Source organism: Branchiostoma floridae, chromosome 9 (assembly GCF_000003815.2).
Source record: "Branchiostoma floridae strain S238N-H82 chromosome 9, Bfl_VNyyK, whole genome shotgun sequence".
Classification (NCBI taxonomy): Eukaryota; Metazoa; Chordata; class Leptocardii; order Amphioxiformes; family Branchiostomatidae; genus Branchiostoma; species Branchiostoma floridae.
Window position 1 is genome coordinate 22,660,052 of NC_049987.1, and position 24,350 is coordinate 22,684,401.

General features: G+C 42.1%; 1 protein-coding gene across 1 annotated transcript; it reads left to right on the plus strand.

Moving 5' to 3' along the window:
- Positions 1-205: 205 nt before the first annotated feature.
- LOC118422328 (synaptojanin-1-like) lies at positions 206-23,864 on the plus strand. The gene is made up of 22 exons (XM_035829847.1): positions 206-341; positions 2,207-2,293; positions 4,629-4,896; positions 5,936-6,161; positions 6,704-6,849; positions 9,020-9,116; positions 9,655-9,827; positions 10,502-10,583; positions 10,893-11,042; positions 13,198-13,363; positions 14,783-14,974; positions 16,472-16,586; positions 17,190-17,330; positions 17,836-18,028; positions 18,501-18,659; positions 19,074-19,230; positions 19,724-19,802; positions 20,372-20,590; positions 21,136-21,214; positions 21,887-22,061; positions 22,631-23,106; positions 23,850-23,864. Exons 1-22 carry the CDS (start codon positions 221-223, stop codon positions 23,862-23,864), a joined length of 3,516 nt encoding a protein of 1,171 aa, XP_035685740.1. The 5' UTR covers positions 206-220.
- Positions 23,865-24,350: the final 486 nt, after the last annotated feature.

Genomic DNA, 24,350 nt, shown 5'->3' on the forward strand with positions numbered 1-24,350 from the left:
TCACTGACCTCAAATGAAAGCGGGCAAACGCAAACACGATACATGTACCACTCACTTTGGAGATATTTTCTTTATTGATACAAAAAAATATAACTTTACAGATATAACATTGTTTGAATATTGCTGGCGGACTTCACTCAATATTTCGTCGATGTGATTCGTTGAAGCGAAAGATTTCGGGGTTGATATTTAGGTGCATGTATTGCCATCACCATTCAAAATGGCGCTGAGTCGGAGTTACCGAGTCTTCCACAAGCCAGAGGCGCCGTATTCCGTCCTCCTGGAGGCCAGGAACAGGGAAGAATGTCTCATGTTCGAGTCCGGAGCCGTGGCCGTCCTCTGTGAGTAGATTTGAAGGTCATTTGCTCGCCGTTTCGTTCTATGAGAGCGTCGGAAATGTCCGGATATGCCGGGCCCCTCCCACCCCTAGCTGTGACAGTGATATGATAGACCTTGCGGGGGACGTTCCAAACGTGAACAGTTTCGGCAAACACTTGTCGTTTAGAGGTAGCCTCTACCAGGCTCCGCAGGCTGCTGAAAAATAGTTAAGAAATTGTCCACATAGACAGATAACATGCCAGAGGAGTTGGCTACCCAGGGAGTACATACAGTATTCTTTACTCACTGGCCTGAATCTCTCTCCAAGCAGATCCTACGGCAGCATAAGATAGTATCAAAAGCTGACAGACACAGAAGTGTGAAGCCGGCCTAGGAGTGTGTATGCTATAGCTACCGGTAAGGCCACAGCAAGTAAATTTTATGGATGACATCCTCTGCAGACTGCAAAAATAATGAGATAGGGCGAAAAAAAAACAAGATGGGCAAAAAAAGCTACGGCCGCGTGGCGCGTTGGTACACCCGATCCCTCGATCTCGGAAGTTAAGCAACGCGCGGTCCGGATAGTGCTTGGATGGGAGACCAACCAAGGACGTCCGGATTGTTGTAGCCTCACGAAGCTTTCCACGAAATCGTCTTCCGGGAGGGACGTAAAACGGGGGTCCCGTGCTCGAGGAGGTGCCTCGACCATGTTAAACAGCCTCATTACTCATACTTGGGGTACCTACTGGCTGGCAAAATACACCAGATGATTATTATTATTATTATTATGATTATTATTATTAAAAAAAACAAGATGGCAAATTTTCAAAATAGACGTTGTAACAAGACTTGAAGTGACAAAATATGGCATCACGTGACAGCCAACGAGGCATTCATTCCTGTATTTAACAAGTGCACCAATGTAGTTAAAGTGACACTAGTATGGTAGACTAGTATCATTAACCATGTTGGCAACTACACTCATAGCTTCCATAGTGCCACTTTTACATCTATCAAGTTGCACCTCTGCAACTACAGTCAATACTACAGAGTCTCTAGTGTCAATTCTACATTCAATGATTAGGTTACAACACAACCTTTACCCATTTTCGTCTATTGGGCCTTCCCTTAAGAAGAAAAAAATTCTTGTTTTTTTTTCTGAAATCAGGCGAAAATCAATGAGCGTGCGGATGTCATCCATAAAATTTACTTGCTGTGGCCTAACATACACACTCTTAGGCCAGCTTCACTCTTTTGCAATCCAATAACTGCATGTATCATGGACTCGAGTTGATGGAGTCAATCGTTCTGTCTGGAGTTGGTGATTCACTTCAAACAAGGAGGTTGTGTTTTTAACTAGCCTGTGTTTACACAAGCTCTCGCTGGCTGGGCTTAATGACCCCCTCCCCCCTAGGGAGGCGGCAATCTTAGGGCCGGCCGCTAGGGGCGCGATTTTAGTCAGGCTATGTTTTTAACCTCCTTGCTTCAAATCATGACCACACAGTCATTTACATCATTCACCCAGATGGGAGACCTGGCACATCCCTGTCTCATATTCAGTTAGAAGAAAGGGTATGCCACCCCTTAAGGTTCGGTATACTATAAATGCAGAAACTTTAGCCGCTTCACCGCGAATTTAAATCCAACGCGAACATTTTCCATAACAGTAAGTGACTACAGTGCATGGTGCTACCGCTAAATTAAAACCACCGCGAAAAGTCCATTTTCCCGCTACCGTGAAATTAAATCGCCGCGAAATTGAATGCATTTACAGTAACCCCAACAGTGCTGTAATACACCGTATGATTTATGACTGACTGACTGACATGTACAACATGTACCCGATGATGATCTTACCTGATGATATGACTTTGACTTTACCTTGCAGCTATGGAGGAGAAGGAGACGATCAAGCCGACGTACCAGAAGCTGCTGGATGCCTACGGCTGTCTGGGGGTGCTCATGTTAAACATAGGTAGGTAAACAAACAAACAAACAAACAAAACTTACCAAAAGCTTTATACATACATATTTGGTATCTGTATTGATATAATTATAATTGGTATAACACACCAGCTTCGCAGGTACACAGCGCGGCTGCAGCTGGTTTTATTACACTGAACGACCTGTCACACCTAACCTCTGCACATCTGCTTGCAAATTTGTTTGAAACTATCTAGTGAGGATGTGCCTACTCAGTATGTGTAATTGATGGCAACGAATTCCACTTGATAATTCTTGGGAATAACGAACGAGTATTTGAACATGCACATCAGTCCTTGGTTGAAAACTTTGATACTTGAAGTTCGAAGGAATTGACTATTTCTTGTTCTTGTCTGAGCTGGTTTAAGATATTCACATTTTTCTTGTGCTGGTAGCAGCTGACCCACAAAAATACAGAATAATTTACAAACTTGTAAAACATGATGATGATGTAAAACATAACCTACACAAAGAGTCATTACACTACATGATAATGGTACCTTATAGATCAATGTACAGGAATCAATTACCATGCAATTATATGGTAGGTAGTAGATATAGTAGCCTTCTTTACAGACTTGTAGGAGAGACCGCATTTAATTTTTTGGGAGCACCGATTTACAATTTTCATCGTGGGTCAGGTTCTCGAATTCAAATGTATGGCACGGTGTGATTTGCTGTAACAGTTGTAGAATTTCCTTAGGGACATCATGCTGGTCCTGGAGTTTGTCTGTGTACTAGTAGGCCCTTGAAACAGTCTGGCATCCAGGCTATCCTGTACCGCCCATCTAAACCTTGAGCCCCAGGTGGCCAGGCTGACCTTGTATTGATCAGCTCACATGTTGAGCATACATAGAGCTGTTTCTTTATTATTATTAATAGTAGTCAGACCATTTGGCAGGGATAGATGGATAATCTGATTCCCTGATCTATAGTTGGACATGCCTATGGTTATCACACAAGGATTTATGGATATTCATCTGCTTATGTTCAAAATAGTTTCAATTGTATTAAAAATTGTTAACAAGGATTCAACAGTTTTTGTCAATGAAATGCCATTTGAACACATTTGGCAAAAAGAACTAAATTGATAGATGTTGGAAATTATTTTCCTAGTAGGAGATAATGGTAAACACTGGGTCACTTCCTTCAGCATAATTCCATACCATTGCTCTACTAGCAATCCTACCATCAATAATAGTAATATAGCTGAAATGTCGATCTAATCATGGCTCTAAGTCAAAGTCACAGTACAGGTCCCATGGACAGGCATCCCCTGGGATTTCTCTTCACATCCTGTGCATATTTATTTTTTATAACCCTGTCTGACATACAATTGCAACTACCTGTACTTAGCTAATTAGGGAATTTTATACAATAATGGAGCTTCATGCAATCAATCACTCAAAACATGTTCTTCTGTCCTTTTCTGCAGGCGCGACCTGAAACTCCTCAAAACATATGATGTATATCTAATCCCTGAAGCCCATTCCTCTAGACTTAATGATTTAAATATCCCTGATTCTACATTGTAGGCATGAAGGTTAATTAGGTCGTTACAAGCTGGGGTCATCTGTAGACTGGTGGGGTTAATGAGCATGTGGGGCCAAATCAGGTCAATATATGCCATCATGGGTGTTTGTATACATCTTAAACATTGCTTGGTAAATGAACTAAGATTTCTAAAAATTTACATTTTTCAAAAATAGATAAGAATGATTGATAGATTCATTCAATCATTTAATTAACAAGTGTCTGGGTGATTGCTTCTATATTTTTAGAAGACAGATGTTGCACTATACTTACATTGTAGTTGCAGTGATTGATAGTTGCATTGATATGGAAATGTTTTTTAATATCTTCCATGAGACCAAACAACAGAATACCTAATTGCAATGATTGATTGATTGATATATAGTTTGATTGATTAGATGATTGATTGATTGGTTGATTGATTGATTGGTTGATTGATTGATTGATTGATTGATATCTGTGTTATTTTCATACCTTCCAGGAAACCAATATACCTGTGTGTGTGTCAACTGATCAATATATCTATTGATTGATTGATTGATTGATTGATTGACAGGTGTCTGGTCTGTTGCCCTATCTTCTAGGAGACCAAATGATGTACTACCTATTTGTAGAAATTGATTGATTGATTGATTGATTGATTGATTGATACTAACTTGTGGCTATTTCCATACATTTCAGGAGACCATATGATGCACTACCACCTGCATATTTTTGTAGTAGTTGTAGGTACTGATTGATTGATTGATTGATTGATTGACTAATTGACAGGGGTCTGTTTTCCTATTTTCCAGGAGACCGAATGATGCACTACCTGGTTGTGGTGACAGGGTGCGTCTCTGTGGGTAAGCTCAACACGTCCGAAGTTTTCCGTATCACCAACACCGCGTTCGTGTCTCTACGGAACAACCCCACGGACGAGGAGAGAATCATCCACGTTCGGAACCTGCTGAACTCTGGAACGTTCTATTTCGCGTGGTCGGCGACGGACTCGGCGTTTGACCTCAGCCTGTGTTCTCAGAGGGTCCTACAGAGCCAGGAAACGGACAATAGATTTTTCTGGTGAGTAGTGAGGGATTGATGAGAGACAATTTGTACTACAATGTATATCTTTTTCACCCTGCAAGTAAAAAAGCAATTAGTTTGTCCCTCTTTTGGACAAGGTTGGTGGCTCCAATCCTAGTCTATTGTAACTTACATTTTTGTAAAACCAATGGTTTTCAAAGGCCATGTGTAGCATCGTTGAGAGAGATTCATCAGCCATGTTCAAGTATGTCAATAGAATAATTCTTCAATCACCCAAAATTTACACCGAAAATTTGGAGGTGCGTGTTTTCAAGAGTCACTGATTGAAGAATCATTCTTACTATTGATATCTATAGCGTGTTTGGATGGATGGTCAGATGGTGGATGATTGATTGATTGATTGATTGATTGATTGATTGATTGATTGATTGATTGATATTGTATGCCATGCCTTCACCCACAGAGCTGGAACATTGACTAGTCAGGTTGGCTGCTGAATGCCATAGATGTTGGAATCTGACGATTGATTGATTAACAGATTGATTGACAGATTTATTGATTGATTGATTAATTGCTTACTACAGGAACCGCATGCTGCACCTGCATCTGCAGAGGTTCAACATCGACTGCTCTGATTGGCTGCTGAAGGCGATGTGTCGAGATCCGAACCATCTATGTCGGGAACGAACAGGCATATTGATCGATTGATTTATTGATTAACTGATTAATTGCTTACTACAGGAACCGCATGCTGCACCTGCACCTGCAGAGGTTCAACATCGACTGCTCTGATTGGCTGCTGAAGGCCATGTGTGGCGGGGTGGAGATACGAACCATCTACGTCGGGAACAAACGTTAAGATTGATCGATTGATTTATTGATTAACTGATTAATTGCTTACTACAGGAACCGCATGCTGCACCTGCACCTGCAGAGGTTCAACATCGACTGCTCTGATTGGCTGCTGAAGGCGATGTGTGGCGGGGTGGAGATACGAACCATCTACGTCGGGAACAAACGTTAAGATTGATCTATTGATTAATTGATTGATTGATTGATTGATTGATTACTACAGGAACCGCATGCTGCACCTGCACCTGCAGAGGTTCAACATCGACTGCTCTGATTGGCTACTGAAGGCCATGTGTGGCGGGGTGGAGATACGAACCATCTACGTCGGGAATAAACAGGCCAAGGCCTGCTTGTTCTCGCGCCTCAGCTGCGAGCGCGCCGGAACACGGTTCTACGTACGCGGCACCAACGACGACGGGCACGTGGCAAACTTCGTGGAAACTGAACAGGTATCCTACAGTTGATCTTCCACAGGTTTTACCCGGATAAAGCGAAGTTGAAACTTGATCATGAATGATGTTTCAGCTAGCCGCAAAATGTTGCTTTTCTGAACTTCAGGAAGTAAACATGCACCTCCCGTATGCTTTATATGCACAAGAGAACCTCATCAATACAAATATTTTACATACACAAACTTCAAAAGTTTATCAAAATTACAGTGCTACCAGAAATCACAGCTTTGCAATTCACATCCTGGTTTGTAGTGTAGGCCCCTAGTTCATTACACGGTGATGGTAACCTAAATACTTTTTGTGTATCAGTTTACTTCATGATTTGAATGTGCTTACGTTCTATCATGCAAATGTAAAAGTATGACTGAAAACACAACAAAGCATACAAAAAGCAAAAGATTTTTTTTTCTTCTCTCAACCACTATCTATTGGTTCAGCAACCACTATCTATTGGTTCAGCAACCACTATCTATTGGTTCAGCATCAAATGTAAATTGAATGTTATGATATTCATGTGTTCTATGTTTCCCTCTCTCCAGGTAATTTTTCTAGAAAACAGAGCGACATCATTTATCCAGACTCGAGGGTCGGTGCCACTGTTCTGGGAGCAGCCAGGTATCCAGGTGGGCTCTCACAAGGTGCGCATGTCCCGTGGGTACGAGGCCTCCGCACCTGCCTTCGACAGGTGAGCAGGACAGGTGTGCAGCCAGGTGGCAAACTAGATGATAAGGAATCTTTATTGATATGTTTGGGAATTGTTTGTGTGTGTGTGCGTGTGAGTGTGGGTCTGGTTCTGTATCTGTTCGTGTGTGTGTGTGTCTGTCTGTGCATAGGCGGTAGGCCATCGAGTTTTTGTTGAAATCAGTATTAGTTTGCTGTAATAAAAATCCTACTCTAATGAACTCAAAGTGTGTAGTCGTTCCACCATGGGATTCCCGAGAATCATAAACTATATTAAACATACACTTTGTACTCGGTCCACTGAAACATTCCCGAGAATCGTCATACACTTACACACACCGTGCACTCGGTCCACGAAAAGATTCCCGAGAATCGTACACTTACACACACTGTGTAACTTGGTCCACGGAAAGATTCCCGAGAATCGTACATTTACACCAAATAACCTCCTGATTTACACACACTGTGTAACTTGGTCCACGAAAAGATTCCCGAGAATCGTACACTTACACACACTGTGTACTCGTCCACGGAAAGATTCCCGAGAATCGTACATTTACACACACTGTGTACTTGGTCCACGGATAGATTCCCGAGAATCGTACACTTAGCGGTTACACGAACTGCCGATTCCAAAGAATCGAACAGTTGCCGAAATCACCCGAAGTTTGCCGAACACCGACTTCCGAACGCTTTGGTGTTAGGAACAATAATGAATAGGTAGGAAACGCCGTTTCAAAAGCCCTTGTTTTCGGCGAAAGGCCGCAATGAAATAAAACGCGTCGATACTACTTATTATCTGGGTGTTACTTACTAGCTATGTGAGATTACTTGGGACACAACACCTAATAATAAAGAAGATATGCAACATTTTGTAAAGTCCGATTTCCGGGGAACAGCGTTACTAGCAGTACCATATCTGGCCGCTAGAGTCGCTGCTGCACAAGACTATTACATCATTGCTAGCCAATCAGAGAGACGCGAGACTCAGATTTCCCGCCAAAGTTTCAGTGAACCAAGTACACACCGCGTGTTTTATAGTGTAATAGTGTAGTGTATGATTCTCGGGAATCTTTTAGTGGACTGAGCACACAGTGATGTCAATGATTCTCGGAATTCTTTCAGAGAAAGTGTGTCAATGTATGATTCTGGGGACTATTTGAGAGGACCGAGTACACTGAGTGTGTGGAAGTCAGTGTATGATTCTCAGGAATCTCTGTGGAAAGATTACACACTGTTTGAGTTCATAAAGTCTGATTTTAGTACGACAAAGTACATGTAATACTGATTTCAACAAATACTCGATGGCCTATCGCCTTTGGTCAAACCAGCCACGTTGAAAACTATTCTCATGTAAAAGCCGAGAAGTCCCAGATCCACCATAGAACCGTGGTTCTAACTCACTTTTCCTGCTGGTCACCCCTATTGGTAACGCTCTTGCCGGGTAGCATTTCCTACCCAGTCATTTATATGTAGTTAGTGAAGTTAGCCCTCTAGGCGATTCATCGGTTCGAGCAGGGCTTCACGAACGCGTTCGAGCAAACTGCGAAACTGTTCTACTCCCGTCGGCCTTTGCGTGAACTATCCCGTGATCTAAATTTAGAACGACGCAGCAAACGGAGCTCGGCGTACACAGTGCGTCTTTCAAGCTAAGCATCTTGTTTACTATTTGATTTAATGGACTGAGTACACAGTATGGTATTAATGTATACAGTGTGTGTTGAGTACATACGTACAAAGATAGAAACAGCGATTTCAACAAAAACTCGATGGCCTATCGCCCATGGTCTGTGTGTGTGTGTGTGTCTGTGGATATGTGTCTCTGTCTGTGTGCGTGTGTGCATGTGTATGTTTGTGTCTCTGCATATTTGTAGTTAGCAAAACTTAAGAACTGCTGGATGGATTGTGACCATATTTGTTATATCGTAGGTCTTGGGAAGCTTAATGTTAAGTTCTATTTTGAGCCCCCTGGTGTATGACCTTAACATTGCAGATAGTATTGCAGGTTAATATCTTTCTCCTAGACATGCTATGGTTTTGATTTTTTAATGCTTTTAATGCGTAAAAGTTGTGTGGGTTTGGGCCACCTAGTAGCTTACTCTGATAATCTGATTACTGTCTAAGATGTCTACAAGATTGTAAGACATGTCTCACCTTGTCTGTTTGAATTCCAGACATTTTGACACCTTGAAGGAGAAGTATGGAGACCAGGTGGTCGTCAACCTGCTCGGGAACAAGGAGGGCGAAGCCATGCTGAGCAGGCAGTTCGTGGTCAGTTCTCTTGTTTGTTTGTTTGTTTGTTTGTTTGTTTATTATAACCTGCTCGGGAACAAGGAGGGGGAAGCCATGCTCAGCAGGCAGTTCGTGGTCAGTTTGTTTTCCATGTGATGAGGGTCAAAATTCCATCCTACAGATAAATCTAATGACATTATCGAAAGAAATAGCCCTTACAAATAAGTTAATATGTCAACAAATGTTTAGACCTTAGAACTACTTAGTGTAAACTCAACATGTTGATATAAGCGTTTGAACTCCATTTGTATCCACATGTCTGCATGAATCTATGTTTAGATGTAGAAGATGTTTGAAAGTCACTGTATTACAGTACTTTTGTTGTATCAATAAAGATTGCATGATTGTGTGAAATCAAAAACACACAACTTTCCTCTCATTTCCAGAGCCGTGATGTGAGTAGAGCTATGTGATTGGCTGCTAGATTTTATTTAGTTTAACAAATTCCTTATAAACACTTTTCCTGTGCTGAGGTTCAAAATCCCTTAAAAGCACACAATTTTCCTTCGATTTCCAGAGCCACCACAAGCTCTCTCAACACTGGCAGGACGTTCCCCATGTGGTGTTCGACTACCATCAGGAGTGCCGCGGGGGACGCACAGACAACCTGGTCCACAGACTCAAGCGGAAGCTGGCGGAAAGTCTCGCACGATTCTCCTTCTTCTACTGTGATGGCTCGGACATCTTGATGTGAGTGGTTAAAAAGTCCTTTCCACACTAGATGAGTGCATAGGGTGGTGCCTTAGTTTCAGTAGCCCTGTGCCATCACTACAGCAGGGGCCGCCACAGTGGTCTGTATCTGTATCTTTATAGCCGGTATAACCGCCGTTCGGCGTAACACACCAGCTTCTGTATCTGTATCTTTATAGCCGGTATAACCACCGTTCGGCGTAACACACCAGCTAGTATACCAGTGGTGGTATGCATTTCAGTATCTCTCTCTCTCCCAAATGCTACGTGCCAAGCAGAGAAACCAGTGTGTACAGACCTTAATTGCCAGATAAGTTTGTTGCTGACAGGATATTAAAATTGTGCTATGGAGACATTCTCCTTTCCCCTTGTAACGTACTTTAAAATTTGACATGTTTGCGGTGGTTTCATCCCCACTGAGTAACTTATATATTCCCGTGAGCATATCCCTATTTACAGTATCTCATTTCTTTCTTAAAACCTGCATCAAAATGGATTCATGTGTGCTTTTACAGGCTGTTAACCCATTTTGTAGATGGTCAGAAAGCTAGTAGACACTTCTCATCAGCTAACCATCAAGCTTTTGTTTCCATTTTTTTTTACTCAGTGCAATTTTTGCTTGAAGGTCTACATGCCCCACCATATTCCTAACATAATGAATCTCCCTCGTGCAGGCAACAGTCAGGGACTGTCCGTACCAACTGCCTGGACTGTCTGGACAGAACCAACTCTGTACAAGCCTTTCTGGGCCTCGAGGTAAGAAAGTACATATGTTGGGCATTTTGGCACTAGGACTGATAATTTGTCACCAGACCTAGGATAGTTTATAGACATTTTAACATCAAGATGATGTCTGGCTGTAATCCTAACTTAACCCTATGTGTTTTGCAGACCCTCCCTAAGCAGTTGGAGTGCCTGGGCTTGAATAGTAAACCCCAGCTGGTCTCACGACGCATCGAGCTGTACAAAAACATGTGGCAGCAGAACTTAATTTTACCTGTGTTCTCCAACTAGTATACATTTGTGTATATTGTTGTTGACTAGAGTATGTTTTTAACTTTACAGACGCTACCTAAGCAGCTGGAGTGCCTGGGCCTGAACAGTAAACCACAGCTGGTGTCACGGTGCATCGAGCTGTACAAGAATATGTGGCAGCAGAACGGAGACCACGTCAGTAAGATATACGCTGGTACAGGAGCCTTAGGCCAGTCAAAGGTGACGGGTTTCTTCTCTCTGCTCTTGTTCTTGTGGTGAAATCAGCAACTACAAGCTCTTACTGTCTCTTGATTAAGTCATACCTAAATTGTCATGAAATTGACCATGGTAAAATCCTATTGGAACAGCTTTGGCTATGGCTAAAGTAGCATTAGGCCAGTACAAGCTGACGGGTTTCTTCTCTCTGCTCTAGTTCTCGTGGTGAAAACAGTATCTGCAAACTTTTATTACCTTTAAGCTACAACTACAACTAGTATACCTGTACAGTCAACAGTACATCATGTGTGAGTGTGAGTGTGTGAGTGTACATCATGGTCTCTGTCAGTCAAAGTTAGACTTAGACTTAGAGTCTTAGGCTTCGACTGCTTTCTACTTTCTGCTCTTACTTCATTAGTTCATGAGGTGTAAACCGCAACTACAGGCTTATACTTAACTACTAGTCTCATGCAGTGCACGAAATACCCACTTTTATGTCATACCTGTGACGCGAAAACGTTCGATACGGGTGTTCCGGACCGGGCCATAACTTTTGTATCAGACCGGTTTGAAAGGCGTATCACACAGGCTCTATTCGAATGAATCAAACTGTTTCGAGCGGGCTGAATACGGCACGGTTGGCGATTCGAATACCTGATTCAGACTTTGGAATATTGCTTTTGCAACACTTTTTGTTCGAGGGCACCAAATTTGTTCAACTTCTGGCGCAATTGGCATCAAAACAGGGGTTTTCTTAGGTGGGCCTTCGGCCGTTGGGCGATCCGTCCCGCGGTCGGGCTGATACCTCGGGTGATACGGAATACACCGTGTTGTATTCTATATGTACCCTTGCACATGCAACCACACTTTGCTCATCATCATCATCTTTAGTACTGATTATTAGCAGCTGCGCAAACAAAGGGACGAATGGGAAAAGACGTAGACATGTGCAAAAGGACGAGACAAGTGAAGTTTAGGGTTGTTATTTACACTATTTACATGTGTACAAAGGACGGAACAACTCAATGCAGCGGAGCCCGTCCCAGCTCAGCTTTGAACTGGGAGAGGGACTCCGCCTTTGCCACTCAAGGCTCAAGTTCATTCCACTCTTTGATGGTACGAGGGAAGAACAAGAACCTGTAATACTTGTTCTTACTTGCTTGGCGCAACTTAATTTTAAATCCAGGTAGCACAGTGCACAACCTGAAATTTTGCAGCTGGAACACTGCTTTTCCCCTACCTACGTGCATGAGCTTTTGTATTCATTTCTTGATTAGATAAGATATATTAACTACTAATTACATGTAATAACTTAAGAGAGGGGAACCTGAAATGTTGATGGCTAAACCTGGATTGCCACATGAGCAGCCTGGCTGAAAAAATGTATTTCGAGCACTATTGTGGCTTTTGCCATTATTCTTTCAGATAGAGTTTCTATTTTCTTCATTTTTCTCCTTTCTTCCTTGAGCAGTAAAATAAAATTATGTTTTGCTAAAGTTCAACATTATACAATGATCGCATGATGAGCCAACAGTTTGTGGTCTGAGCTCTCTTGTTTGTTTGTTTGTTTGTTTGTTTATTTGTGTGCAAAGCCATGTTGAGCAGGCAGTTTGTGGTTTGAATTAATTCTTCTATTGAAATAAAAGAATATCAAACTACATGTAAGTGAAGCTGATGAACCAAAATGTCTGTGACTTTATTTCGAGCACTGTTGCGGCTTATGCCATTATTCTTTTAGATAGAGTTTCTATTTTCTTCATTTTTCTCCTTTCTTCCTTGGGCAATAAGATAAAATTATGTTTTGCTAAAGAAAAGTAGTTATAACAATTTTCTTCAATAAATGACTGTTTTGTAAAGATACAGTACATACCTCCCAAATTTTCGATGTCTATCAGCACATCTTGGTCAAGGGGAATGACCTAGTCTCAGTTCTCGCGAGAGAACCCGAGACTAGGTCAGGCGAGAACTGAGACTAGGTCATTCCCCTTGACAAAGATGTGCTGATAGACATCGAAAACTTGGGACGTATGTACTGTACCTTTACAAAACAGTCATTGATTGAAGAAAATTGTTATAGTAATAACTGTATTCATACGTGACTGATGAACCTCTTCAACGATAAAGAAAAGTAAAGTGCAACATTGTACAATGATCGCTCTATTCTTGTTCCCCTCCGCAGGTTGGAAAGCTAGCGGACGGCGCTCGCTCCGTATCACGCACCATCCAGAACAATTTCTTTGATGGCACAAAGCAGGAGGCGATCGACATCCTCCTACTGGGGAACACATTAAACAGCGAACTGGCCGATCGTGCTCGAGTCCTCTTGGCTACCAACAACCTCCACTGTGAGTCCTGCAGATGTTGATTTTCCCTCCTTTGTCTTGAATTATTTGAGCCCCCCTTTCCCAGTTTTCTTTTTAGCTTGTTGCACTGCCTATTGCATCATAATTGGTGACCTTAAATTTGGAAATTTGGAAAATCCAATTAACTTGGTGTCAAATATCCTCACAACTTTTCACAAACTTGGTAAAAATGGCATAAATTAGAGTTAAGTGAAACTATTCACTTTCAGTTGCCACTTCACCTATATTACACAATCAATTCATAAAACATTTAGAGTGCCAAATAGCAATTTCTCAAGCAACTGGATATGATGTTGGAAACAGTCAGACGTTTCAGATAACATCTGTTATTGACACACAAAAGATAATGAATGCTCTCTAAAACGACTGATCACATATCCAATTGCTTGAGTAATGCTATTTGCCGTATCTTGTCCTAGATGTTTAACCTTCCTCAACAGAACTCTTAGTTTACTCAAACTTTTTGTTCAATCTGAAGCTTTCAATTCCAAATCTTTTAAATCTTTTTCTTTAAAGTGACCAATTACACCAATGACAAAACTGTCCAGTGCTTGTGCAATTTTATTTTCTTACTTTATGATTTCTGTCCTTTTTATACTTTTGCTTCCTTACTTGATTTCCTGCTAACCTTGCAGAGGTGTCATTCCCATGATACCTCTGTGTTTTTCCAACCATGACTTTGTTTTGCCCATATAAGGGAGAAGATCTCAAGGTCAAACTTTCTCCCGCTTGGAGGTGTTGGTTCAAGGTAGCCTCTCGCTCTGCATGCTGGGATTTCTGTTCCCAGGCCAAACAAAATTGATCCTATGGATGACGTCCTCTGAAGATCCCAAATTACATGTAGATTCTGGGAGTGAAAATGTTTAATAGTTTCTGTTGTTTTGTGAGAAATTTCCCCACTTTCAGTTCCTCTCATTGGAGGTCGTCCTTTGAATCAAGCTTGTGGGGCCTCACTGTTGCATGCTGGATCTGGATTTTACCCACAACGCAGTTATCAGTATATTCTTTACTTGGGGCTGTATTATGCTTGTATTCACACTTATTTTTCTTTTACCAGTGATCTCATTGAGTGATCATTTGATTTGATTTTTTATTTGATTTTTTTGCTTATGATTCTATGGTCTTACAGGTCCACACATTTGACATACACATGATATAGACCTTTTTCTCTGGATACCAATGTTCGTCATTCACAACCAGGATCTACATGCAATCAATATTTCAGTGACAATACTAAGTTCTTTACATTTCTGACCGCATTGATAGCAGCAACACCTAGCTGCAGTGTGGAATAGTACACAATGTACCAGTGAAAATTACCCTGTGGAACACAATGTAGATCCTAACCTGGTTGTCCAACCTGACGAAATTGTTCACCAACCTTTATTTTCTTTCCCCCAGCCTCTCCCAGCGTGCTGACATCAATGGTGGAGCGTCACGAAGACTACACCGTGCCAGAACCGCTACGTGTCTGCGTGGGGACCTGGAACGTCAACGGCGGGAAACACTTCCGGAGCATCGCGTACAAACACCAGTCCATGACGGACTGGCTACTAGACAACCCCAAGCTCAAGCCGGAGTGCAGCTTGGCAGGTACGTTATTTATTATCTCGTACGTTATTGATATAGTTTTGGGTGTGTCTGTCTGTGTGTATGTGTTAGTTTGTTTGTGTTTCCGGATATTTGTGGTCAGCATAACTCAAGAACTTCTGGATGGATTGTAATGATATTTGGTACGTGGTTAGGTGTAAGGAAGACAAAGGTCAAGGTCAATTTTTGGCCACCTGGCTACTGGACAACCCCAAGCTCAAGCCAGAGTGTAGCTTGGCAGGTACGTCATAGATCTGTTAACTCTGGTATCCCGGGTAACAGGCGGGAAACACTTCCGGAGCATCGCGTACAAACACCAGTCCATGACGGACTGGCTCCTGGACAACCCCAAGCTCAAGCCAGAGTGCAGTTTGGCAGGTACATGTACATCATTAACCTTTTTGGCATTGTGGTGCCATTATAGTTAGGGTGTTTGGCCAAGAACAAGACTATTAAAGTAACGACCAAAATGAAAGGACTCCAATAATGTAGCAGCTCTTACTCTTAAAAGTATGTATTTTGAACCATGTATGACTTGTGTGAAATATGTGCATAGACCTGTAAGGATGTAAACCGTACCTCTGTTATATATTTTGTCTGACCCTTACTATTCCCTCATGGCCTCAATGAAAAGCCATTGAAGCTTCTTATGAATGAGTTTGAGTTTATTATGATCCACATTTAGCCTCCTCAGAGGCTATTCTTCCTGTGGTCATGGTCACGTACATATTTACACATTACATAAAGTTAAAAACATACAAAGTAATATACATAGCAGTTGTTACACAATTTCTCAGTCGATATTTACAGTCCAATTTTGCAGTCCAATACTTGCTAATTGCTGTTCCATAACTGTGACATTCTGTACAGGAATCGTCTTTTCTGAGAGTTGGATTTTGGTTTCGGTAATCTGATCGTGTTCATTGAGCGTGTTCGGTAGTTGTGAATCTGAGACTGAAAGGTGATTTTGTCGTGCAGAGCTTTTGGTTGTTTGGTGAGCATTATTCTTTCGAAAGTGGCAAGGCTTTTCTGTTGAATCCTGTCCCTTACAGTCAGCCAGCCTAAAGTCTTCAGCATAGAGTCCCCTTGCGTGTAACGATCGCAACCAAGAGCAAGTCTTGCGGCCATGTTCTGAACCACCTGTAGTCTTCTTATGTTGTTCTGTGTTGTGTTCCCCCAAACGGAGCAGCAGTAGTCTATATGTGGAATTATCAAGGCGTTGACTACGGCTATTCTCTGCTGACGTGGTAATAAGCCCTTAACTCTCCCCACCTGTGCCAAGCTTCTGTTGCACTTCTTAACCATTTGAGTTACGTGGCTGTCCCATGTGAGGTTTTGGTCAAGGTGCAATCCGAGTAGCTAATGAATAAACAAAAGTGCAAACAAAAAAACAAACTAAGCAGGTCTCCATTATGTGCAATATTGTGCATGTGAAGTCTCTTCAGGCGGACTGAAATGTATTCATCACTTGTTTATCATCTGTTTGTTTACAACCTACAGACAGTAGCGGGCGGCTAGACTGGAGCGTGTCAGACGAACATCCCGTGGACATCTACGCCATCGGCTTCGAGGAGATGGTGGAACTGAACGCTGGAAACATCGTCATGACGGCCAGGTAAGACAAGCTGCTAGGGGGCTCAAATTTACACCTGACTTCCTCCTTATCTATAATTACATCTAAAGCTATCTGTCATTGAAAAAAAGCAAGACCATAGCATGTCTAGGACGAAAGATACAAGAACCGGTAATTCTGCTGCAGTACCAAGGTCACACACCAGGGGGCACAAATCAGCCCAGCACAAACCCTAGCTCCTGCTGAAACTAATATTGCTTTGGTCAAACCTCTAGGATGCTTCTCCAGATACTGGGGTCCTCTGCCACTTCTACTCATCATATCCTTTTTGCTATTAGAAGTAACTTAAACTTACTTAAAGTTACTAAACTTCAATGAAGGTTAGACATCTAGGTAATAAGATACGCCAAATAGCAGTTACTCATTACAAGCAACTGCATATTATGATTTTGGAAACGGTCAGACGTTTCAGACAGCATTCGTTTACAACAGATACGTATACCAAAAAGGGTCAACTTTAACTGATGCATTTTTTTATGTCAGTTATAAATATCCATTGACCATTTCCAAAATCATATGATAACCATAAGATTTTTGCATTAACTTTTAATATAACTGTTTGTTTTTGTTGTTTTTTTGCTGCAGCACTGACAACCAGCGTGCGTGGGCGTTGGAGCTCCAGAAAACGATTTCCCGCGACCACAAGTACATCCTGGTGGCGTCGGACCAGTTGGTCGGCGTGTGTCTGTACGTCTTCATCCGGCCACAGCTCGCGCCCTTTGTCAGGTCAGAGGTCACTGAATTATGTCAGAGGTCACTGGGTTATGTCAGAGGTCACTGGGTTACAAACAATGTATGTCAGAGGTTACTGGGTTACAGCAGAGGTGACTGTTATGTGATTTTAAAAGGTGGAAAGGTGGAAAGGTGGTCGTTTGGTTTGGGATGTTCACTTGAAATCTTAGCTTAAGTTTCTACATTTAAATGGGTGCCTAAAAAGGAAAGGCACTGAACACCTTCTCTAACTCGAGTGTATTTCTGTCATAATGATTGCAAAGACTGGCATTGGTGGAGCAGTATTTACAGTTACACCAAGACTTGTACTTTTTGGAAACTTATTGTTTGTGCGTTTGTGGGCTAATTTATTTGTTTGCTAAATATTTATTTGTTTCCCAGAGATGTAACTGTAGACATGGTGAAGACATGGTGTTTTTTCTTTGTCTTTGAAAGTCAGCCATTTTCAAAAACCCTTGTTTGTTTGTTTGCTGACATATTTGTTTGTGTGTTACCTCAGAGATGTGGCAGTGGACATAGTAAAGACCGGCCTAGGAGGAGCAGCGGGGAACAAGGGAGCTGTGGCCATCCGGATGCTACTCTACGGGACGTCCATGTGCTTCGTGTGTTCCCACTTTGCCGCTGGGCAGTCCCAAGTCAAGGAGCGCAATGCAGACTTTATGGAAATTGCTAGGGGGCTCTCTTTTCCCATGGTAGGTGGAAGGAAAATTGGGTTTGTGTTTTATCAATCACTTACTTACACACTATTGTTAATTGTTGTTCACTTGCAATTAGCCTACAAGCATGAATTAATAGTAAGTAAACTTCATTAGTCCTAGACAAAGACCTTCTCACACCAGATGGTGTATAGGGCTGAGCCCATCTCCATTTCAATAGACCATGGACCACACAACTTTGTGCAATCACTACAGCATAGGGCTAGTGCACAGGTGTGAGTGTTCAAATGCCATACACTTTTCCAAATGCGGACTGCTAAGTAGAAAAAGCAGCATGTACCATTTTTGTAATTCCTTGGCATAATGGCAGGGGATCAAACTCAAGACCTACCGACTACAAGGCGAACAATCTTCCACAGTCTACCCACTACATTGTACATATAGGTCATTGCAACGTCTGTAATAAAAATATGGTGATACATTTTTGCATATCATATCTTGTTGTTAGGGTCGGACTCTTGGATCCCATGACTACATTTTCTGGTGTGGAGACTTTAACTACCGTATCGACCTGACAAACGAGGAGTGCAAGGCTCTTATAGCAGAGGAGAACTGGGGGAAACTGCAGACCTTCGACCAGCTCAACATCACCAAGCAGCAAGGGGAGGTGAGTACAAGTCCTTTATACAGCTCAACAGTTTTAGCACTTTCAAGCAAATGAACATTTCTGAACTATATTTGAAACAAATCAAGATGTAGTCCAATGTTATTCATATACTTCAATTAAGTTAGATTTGATGTCTGAAAATATTTACTTCGCACTCAGTTATTTTGGCCCTTGTGCATTAAGACAGGTCAATATGTGCTTCCCTTCAAAAGTGCATTTTCAATGCAACATCCCCTAGTATAAAACAATAATAGTACAGTGCTGTATATAAACTGTACATACATGTATGTGTGCATCTGTAATTTCAAACACTCTGTTTCCTGTGCTTTACGTACAAGTAGCCTGGCAGATAATTGGTAATTGACATTATTGAAACTACAACACCAACATTAAGCACTTTTGTACCTTTTGTAGGCCTTTAAGGGCTTTCAGGAGGGTCAAACCAACTTTGCCCCCACCTATAAGTACGACCTGTTCTCCGATGACTACGATACGAGTGAGAAGTGTCGCTGTCCGGCCTGGACCGACCGGGTGCTCTGGAGAAGAAGAAGAATGCCAAGAACAAAGACAGGTGTTTATCAAATTAGTTTTGCTTTCGCCTGTCACTTTCATTATAATTACTTTCACTTACAAGTACTAAGTGTTTGTAAAGTTTGGCAGAAAACTGTTTGGGGAGTCATTTATGAAGTTTCAAATTGTTAAAATGTAGTTTCATTATGTGGTTTATCGTATTATAAAAATGTTTCTTTATTATCCATACTTATTCCTTTTGTTTAATTGATGTTATAATAAGTTAGAAAAGGGAGGCCTCCATATAAGCAGATTGAATCTTTTGTTCTCTTTTGCACTGTTATATCTCTTTATATTCAATTGCCATGTATCCATTTCCTTTTTTCTCTTCAAGTGTGAAATAAATAAACAAAAACAAAACTTGTTTATTAAGCTCACAGTTGTTTGGATAGTTCATAATTGTTGAGATGTTTGTTTATCAGGATGACTCCTGTATAAATTTAAAATTGTTAAAGTATTTCAGGATGTTTATTTGCTTGTTTATCTGTTTACAGAGGGAGAGGAGCCACCACCAGTTGATCATGGGACATTGCTTCACTATGGGAGGGCAGAAATTAAGACCTCTGACCACAGGTAAGGCCATAGTAGCATATACAGTAAAACCTACCCAAGAAGACCACTCATCATGGGACCCATAAAACTGGTCTTTTTGGACAGGTGGTCATTTCAGACAGAATTCTTAATGCTTTTCAATAGGGAAAAGAAGTCACATGGGCCAATATGGTCTTTATGTTAAGGTCTACTTGTACAGGTTTTACTGTTAGTATCCAGTATTTGATCATACTACTGATATGTCCCTGACAAGAGTGGGCAGCATTTGGCTAGTCTTAACATTGTGCTTCCAACCTGCTCTGTCCAGTAGATACACACCTTATTTTCCTATCAATCCATTTTTTTAATGTTTTGTTCAGATTTTATTGGTATTTCACCATGACAGACAAAGCGTTCTGAACAAAATACATATCAGGCTGTTTTCAGTACAAAATTCACTGCTCAAACCTCATTCATGTTTTTCTTTCATGATTTGTGTTGACAATGATCTGTTGCATTATATTGTAATAAGTCACATATTATTAAGTGTTAGTAAATTTTCATAATTTGAAATTGAAGTAAAAGTTAATCATTATTTTTGTTTGCTTCAGGCCAGTGGTGGCCATTGTAGAAGTTCAGGTGCTGAAAGTCGACGAAGCCAAACGTCAAGAAGTATACAAGGAGGTGATTGGCTCCCAGGGCCCCCCTGATGGCACCGTGGTGGTGGCAATAGCCAATTGGGAGGCAGAAGACAACCCTTTCTACGACGATGACCTTGTGAATGACCTGTTGAGCCTGTTTGCGACAGTGGGGGAAGCTGTGCTGGTCAGGTCAGAAAATTGTTCTTTTTTGAAAAGAAATTGTTAACCATCATTGTCATTTTTTGTCAAAATTCAGGCACTAAATGGTCGAGTGGATATGCTAGAGGACATGGTACCAAGAGGTTTGATTTCTTGTATTGCCTGGCTAGACATTGTGTCTTTGCAAACGGCACTTTGACAACTTTCCTCACTCCACCCAGGTGTAGAATTGTGTACCTGACTTCGGTTGGGGGGGGGGGGGGGTAAAAGGCAGTGGAGGGAGAGGGTTGGGCTCCTCCCTTCCTTACTGTTCACCAAGGCACAGTGGATGACAACCCTCTTCACTAATACAGCTATGGGACTACCTTTACTTTTCTTTTAAATCCAGAAGAAATGCATTTTCTATTGACATGCATTACCTATTGATATTGTCCGTCTGAAGCCTGAAGCCTGAAGCCCAATTGCAGCCTGACATTTAACAGTTTAGAAATTGTGGATGATAAGCATGTTTCCAAACAGCTTAAAGTTACATTCTGTTACCATGGTAACCAACATGTCATACTTACTCTGTACAGATTTGTGGCAGACACGGTTGTCGTGACGTTTTCTGATGGGAAGGCAGCGCTGCAGGCTGTGGAACTGGACGGCACTGAGGTAAATTATACCATCCATTAAATAGATGTTACAGCAGGGCTCTAGCCAGCGTTCGTTTTTCCTTCAATTGACAGAAATTTGCTGCGTGTGACGGAAAATGGAAAAATTTCAAAACAAATCCGTCAACCTTGGCGGACAAAAATCCTTGGTGGAAGCTATAGGCGGCTTGGGGACGCCGTCCACGGCCATAAAAGCCACACATTGTTTGTTTTACTATTGTTATTATTGTTGACGAAGTGTGTCGGCTCCCTTTCTCATACGATAATCTCATTAAAAACCTGTTTTTCAAGGTCTTAGTTCAGTCTTTCTAACTCCTGGATAATGTTTTCACAGTTCTCGCGACAATGGGAATTGACTGAAGGAAAAAAAAATTCGAGCTGGCTAGAGCCCTGTGTTACAGTAACATTACAAGTCAGCTAAAATTACAGGTCTTCAGCATACATTATGTGTACATTGAACAATGTACATAAAAACAAATGTACAACACATCAGCCTCTGTGTCTGAATCTGTGCTGGTCAACAAGAACAACTGTCCTTTTCGTGTAGTACTCACAGTTGACACATGCACCAAAAAAGATAACCTTCTTCAGGAAGGCAAAAATGTATGTGGGAGTGGGGCTGCAGAATGTTTGGTCTTACCTGTTGTCTCACCTGTTGTGTTACCTGTGGCAGGTGCGTGGGCAGGTGTTACAGGTGTGGCTGGCCAGCCAGGACTGGCAGGGACACCTGGAGAGAGAGATGAGCCTATGCAGCATCGCTCAGAGCCCCTCGTCTTTCTTCAATGCTGCAGCCAACAGTCTTCTGGGGGAGGAGTTCGAAACACCCCAGATCAGCTTCGAAATGGAGGGTATGTCTTAACAGGAATTTGTCACCAAGCACAGTAGGGGCATCATCTCTGGATAGTTTTAAAGAACGCTTGTAGATGAATGTGCAAAAGTTAGGTGTGACGGGTCCTTCAGTATAATATAACCAGCTGCTGCCGAGCCGCGTGCCTGCGAAGCTGATGAATTACGCCGAAGGGCGGTTATACCGGCTATATAGATACAGATACAGATATAGAACATACCAACTTCATCTGTGTTGGTAGCAGGGTTGTCTCCAGCTTTGATTTTTTGCTTTCCCACTCATTTTTAGGTAGCTGATGTTATTCCTTTTTCTGTTAAATCTGTCATTTTGAGGTTACAAAAAAACAATGTCATCTATTTCATGTTATGAAGTTCTGTTTTTTTGGTTGACACATGAGGTGAAATTTTTCTGTCTTAATTTCATAATGACGCTCTTCTATGTAAACTACAGCGCAATTTAGGCATCCTGTTGGTTGCCTGCAATGCTACTGTCTGTCTGTACACCGTAAACGGAAATTCACCAGTCGATTTCAATTTTTTCCTTTCTAATAAAGTTCAAATCTTTTTACAGGTGACGTTGATGATCCTACAGACGTCTTTGACAACGACCTTGAGGCGGAACTTCCTGCCCCGTTAGCGCCCACCTCCCTCACCCCCTCCCCTTCTCCCACCCCTACCCCCGTCCCCCTCGACCCCTCCCCTACCCCCGAGGATGACTCCTGGGGGGGTGGGGACGCCACCGACCGCCCCGTCGCACCCACCCGACCAGTCCGACCCCCTATGAGACCCCCCACTGCACCAGACAGGGAACTCTTCGTCGGAGGGGAGAAGAAGAAACCCCCTTCAAGACCCCCTCCCCCAAAGAGACCCCCTCCTCCAAAATTTAAGTCCACAGTGTCCGCAGAAGCTGTGGCCACTCAGAAACCCCCACCCCCTGTGCAAAGACCCCCTCCCCTTCAAGCGCAACCCCCTCCACCTGTTCAGAGACCTCCTCTTCCACAAGCTCAGCCTCTACAGCCTGAGAAAGTAGGCAAGAAAGATAAAAAGGTAAGAACATTGTCTCAAACCTTACAGTCCTGTCTTAGGCAGATCATACCTACTGCACTAAAGCATAGAAGTCTGCCATATAACATGGTACTTATTATACAAAACAAAACCAGCTGCTAGACTAGAGGGCATGCCCAGGTCATGATCAAAGAGACAAAAATGCTGCTGCAGTACCAAGGTCACACATCAGGAGGCCCAATGTTGACCTTGACTCCTGTCATACTAAAACCTACCCACATTACAAATGTCTAGAATCCCTCCAGAAGTTTAAAAGTTTTGCTCAAATAAAATATTTGGAAACACACCAGACGAACACGCACCAAAAATAGTACTTCCATTTTTCTTGAAGGTAACAAATCTGTTTGGACCAATTCAGACAGCTTGTTAACATACACATTAAGTTACAAAAAACCTTAGCCTGGAATCAAGAAATATATGATATACATGTATCTACTAACCTGTTTGCAGCTGTGGAAGAAGCTGAGGCAAAGTTTACATGGCGTAGACGGTTTCAGGGGACCTTCTATGAATCAACAGGAAACACAAACAGGTGCACCGGTGGAACCTGTAACAACACCGGTACTGAAATGTGGAAGGGATTCCTTTCACAGATAAACACATGTCTTTTGGGTGAAATGGTAGAGGTGCATTGCTGGTGAAATGGGCAGCTGTGATTGGTCAAATCCCTCTTTGGTAACCATGGTAACCTTGTTATTGGTTGCCATGGTTATCTTGGTGTGCAGAGAGAACAGCCATGATTGGGTAATGCCATCTGTAGTTGCCATGGTGATGCAGATAGGCTGTGATTGGTTAATGCCATTGTTAGTTGCCATGGTAACCTGGGTGAGTAGAGAGAGCAGCTGTGATTGGGTAAAGCCATCTTTAGTTGCCATGGTAGCCTGGTTGGACAAAGGAAACAGCTATGGTTGGTTAAAGCCACTTGCTCTTGGGTATTTAGCATGGTTGTCTCCAGCCTTGAATTTTTCTGTCCCACTCGTTGTTTGGGAGCCCATGTTGTTGATTTTGTTTGTTAAACTGTCACCAGCCAAAATGCATTTTTATCAGTATAATGTTATTGAATTATGTTACAATTTTAACACTTTATATCCGTGCACAAAATAAAGCGCTTACCAACAAGCTTTCGATCAGTCCTCTGATCTTTCTCAAGTTGTAATGACCCCAAACCTAGTGTGATGTCAATAAAGGGTCAAAGGTGCTAGGCAGTCGGTATCGGCCCCCGTCTC

Bases quoted from the DNA above. Each gene is read 5' to 3' on its own strand.
- LOC118422328 (XM_035829847.1), top strand. From the start codon at position 221: ATGGCGCTGAGTCGGAGTTACCGAGTCTTCCACAAGCCAGAGGCGCCG. The intron at 16,587-17,189 runs GTAAGACAAGCT...TTTTTGCTGCAG, and splicing joins AACATCGTCATGACGGCCAG to CACTGACAACCAGCGTGCGT. The intron at 19,803-20,371 runs GTAAGGCCATAG...TGTTTGCTTCAG, and splicing joins ATTAAGACCTCTGACCACAG to GCCAGTGGTGGCCATTGTAG.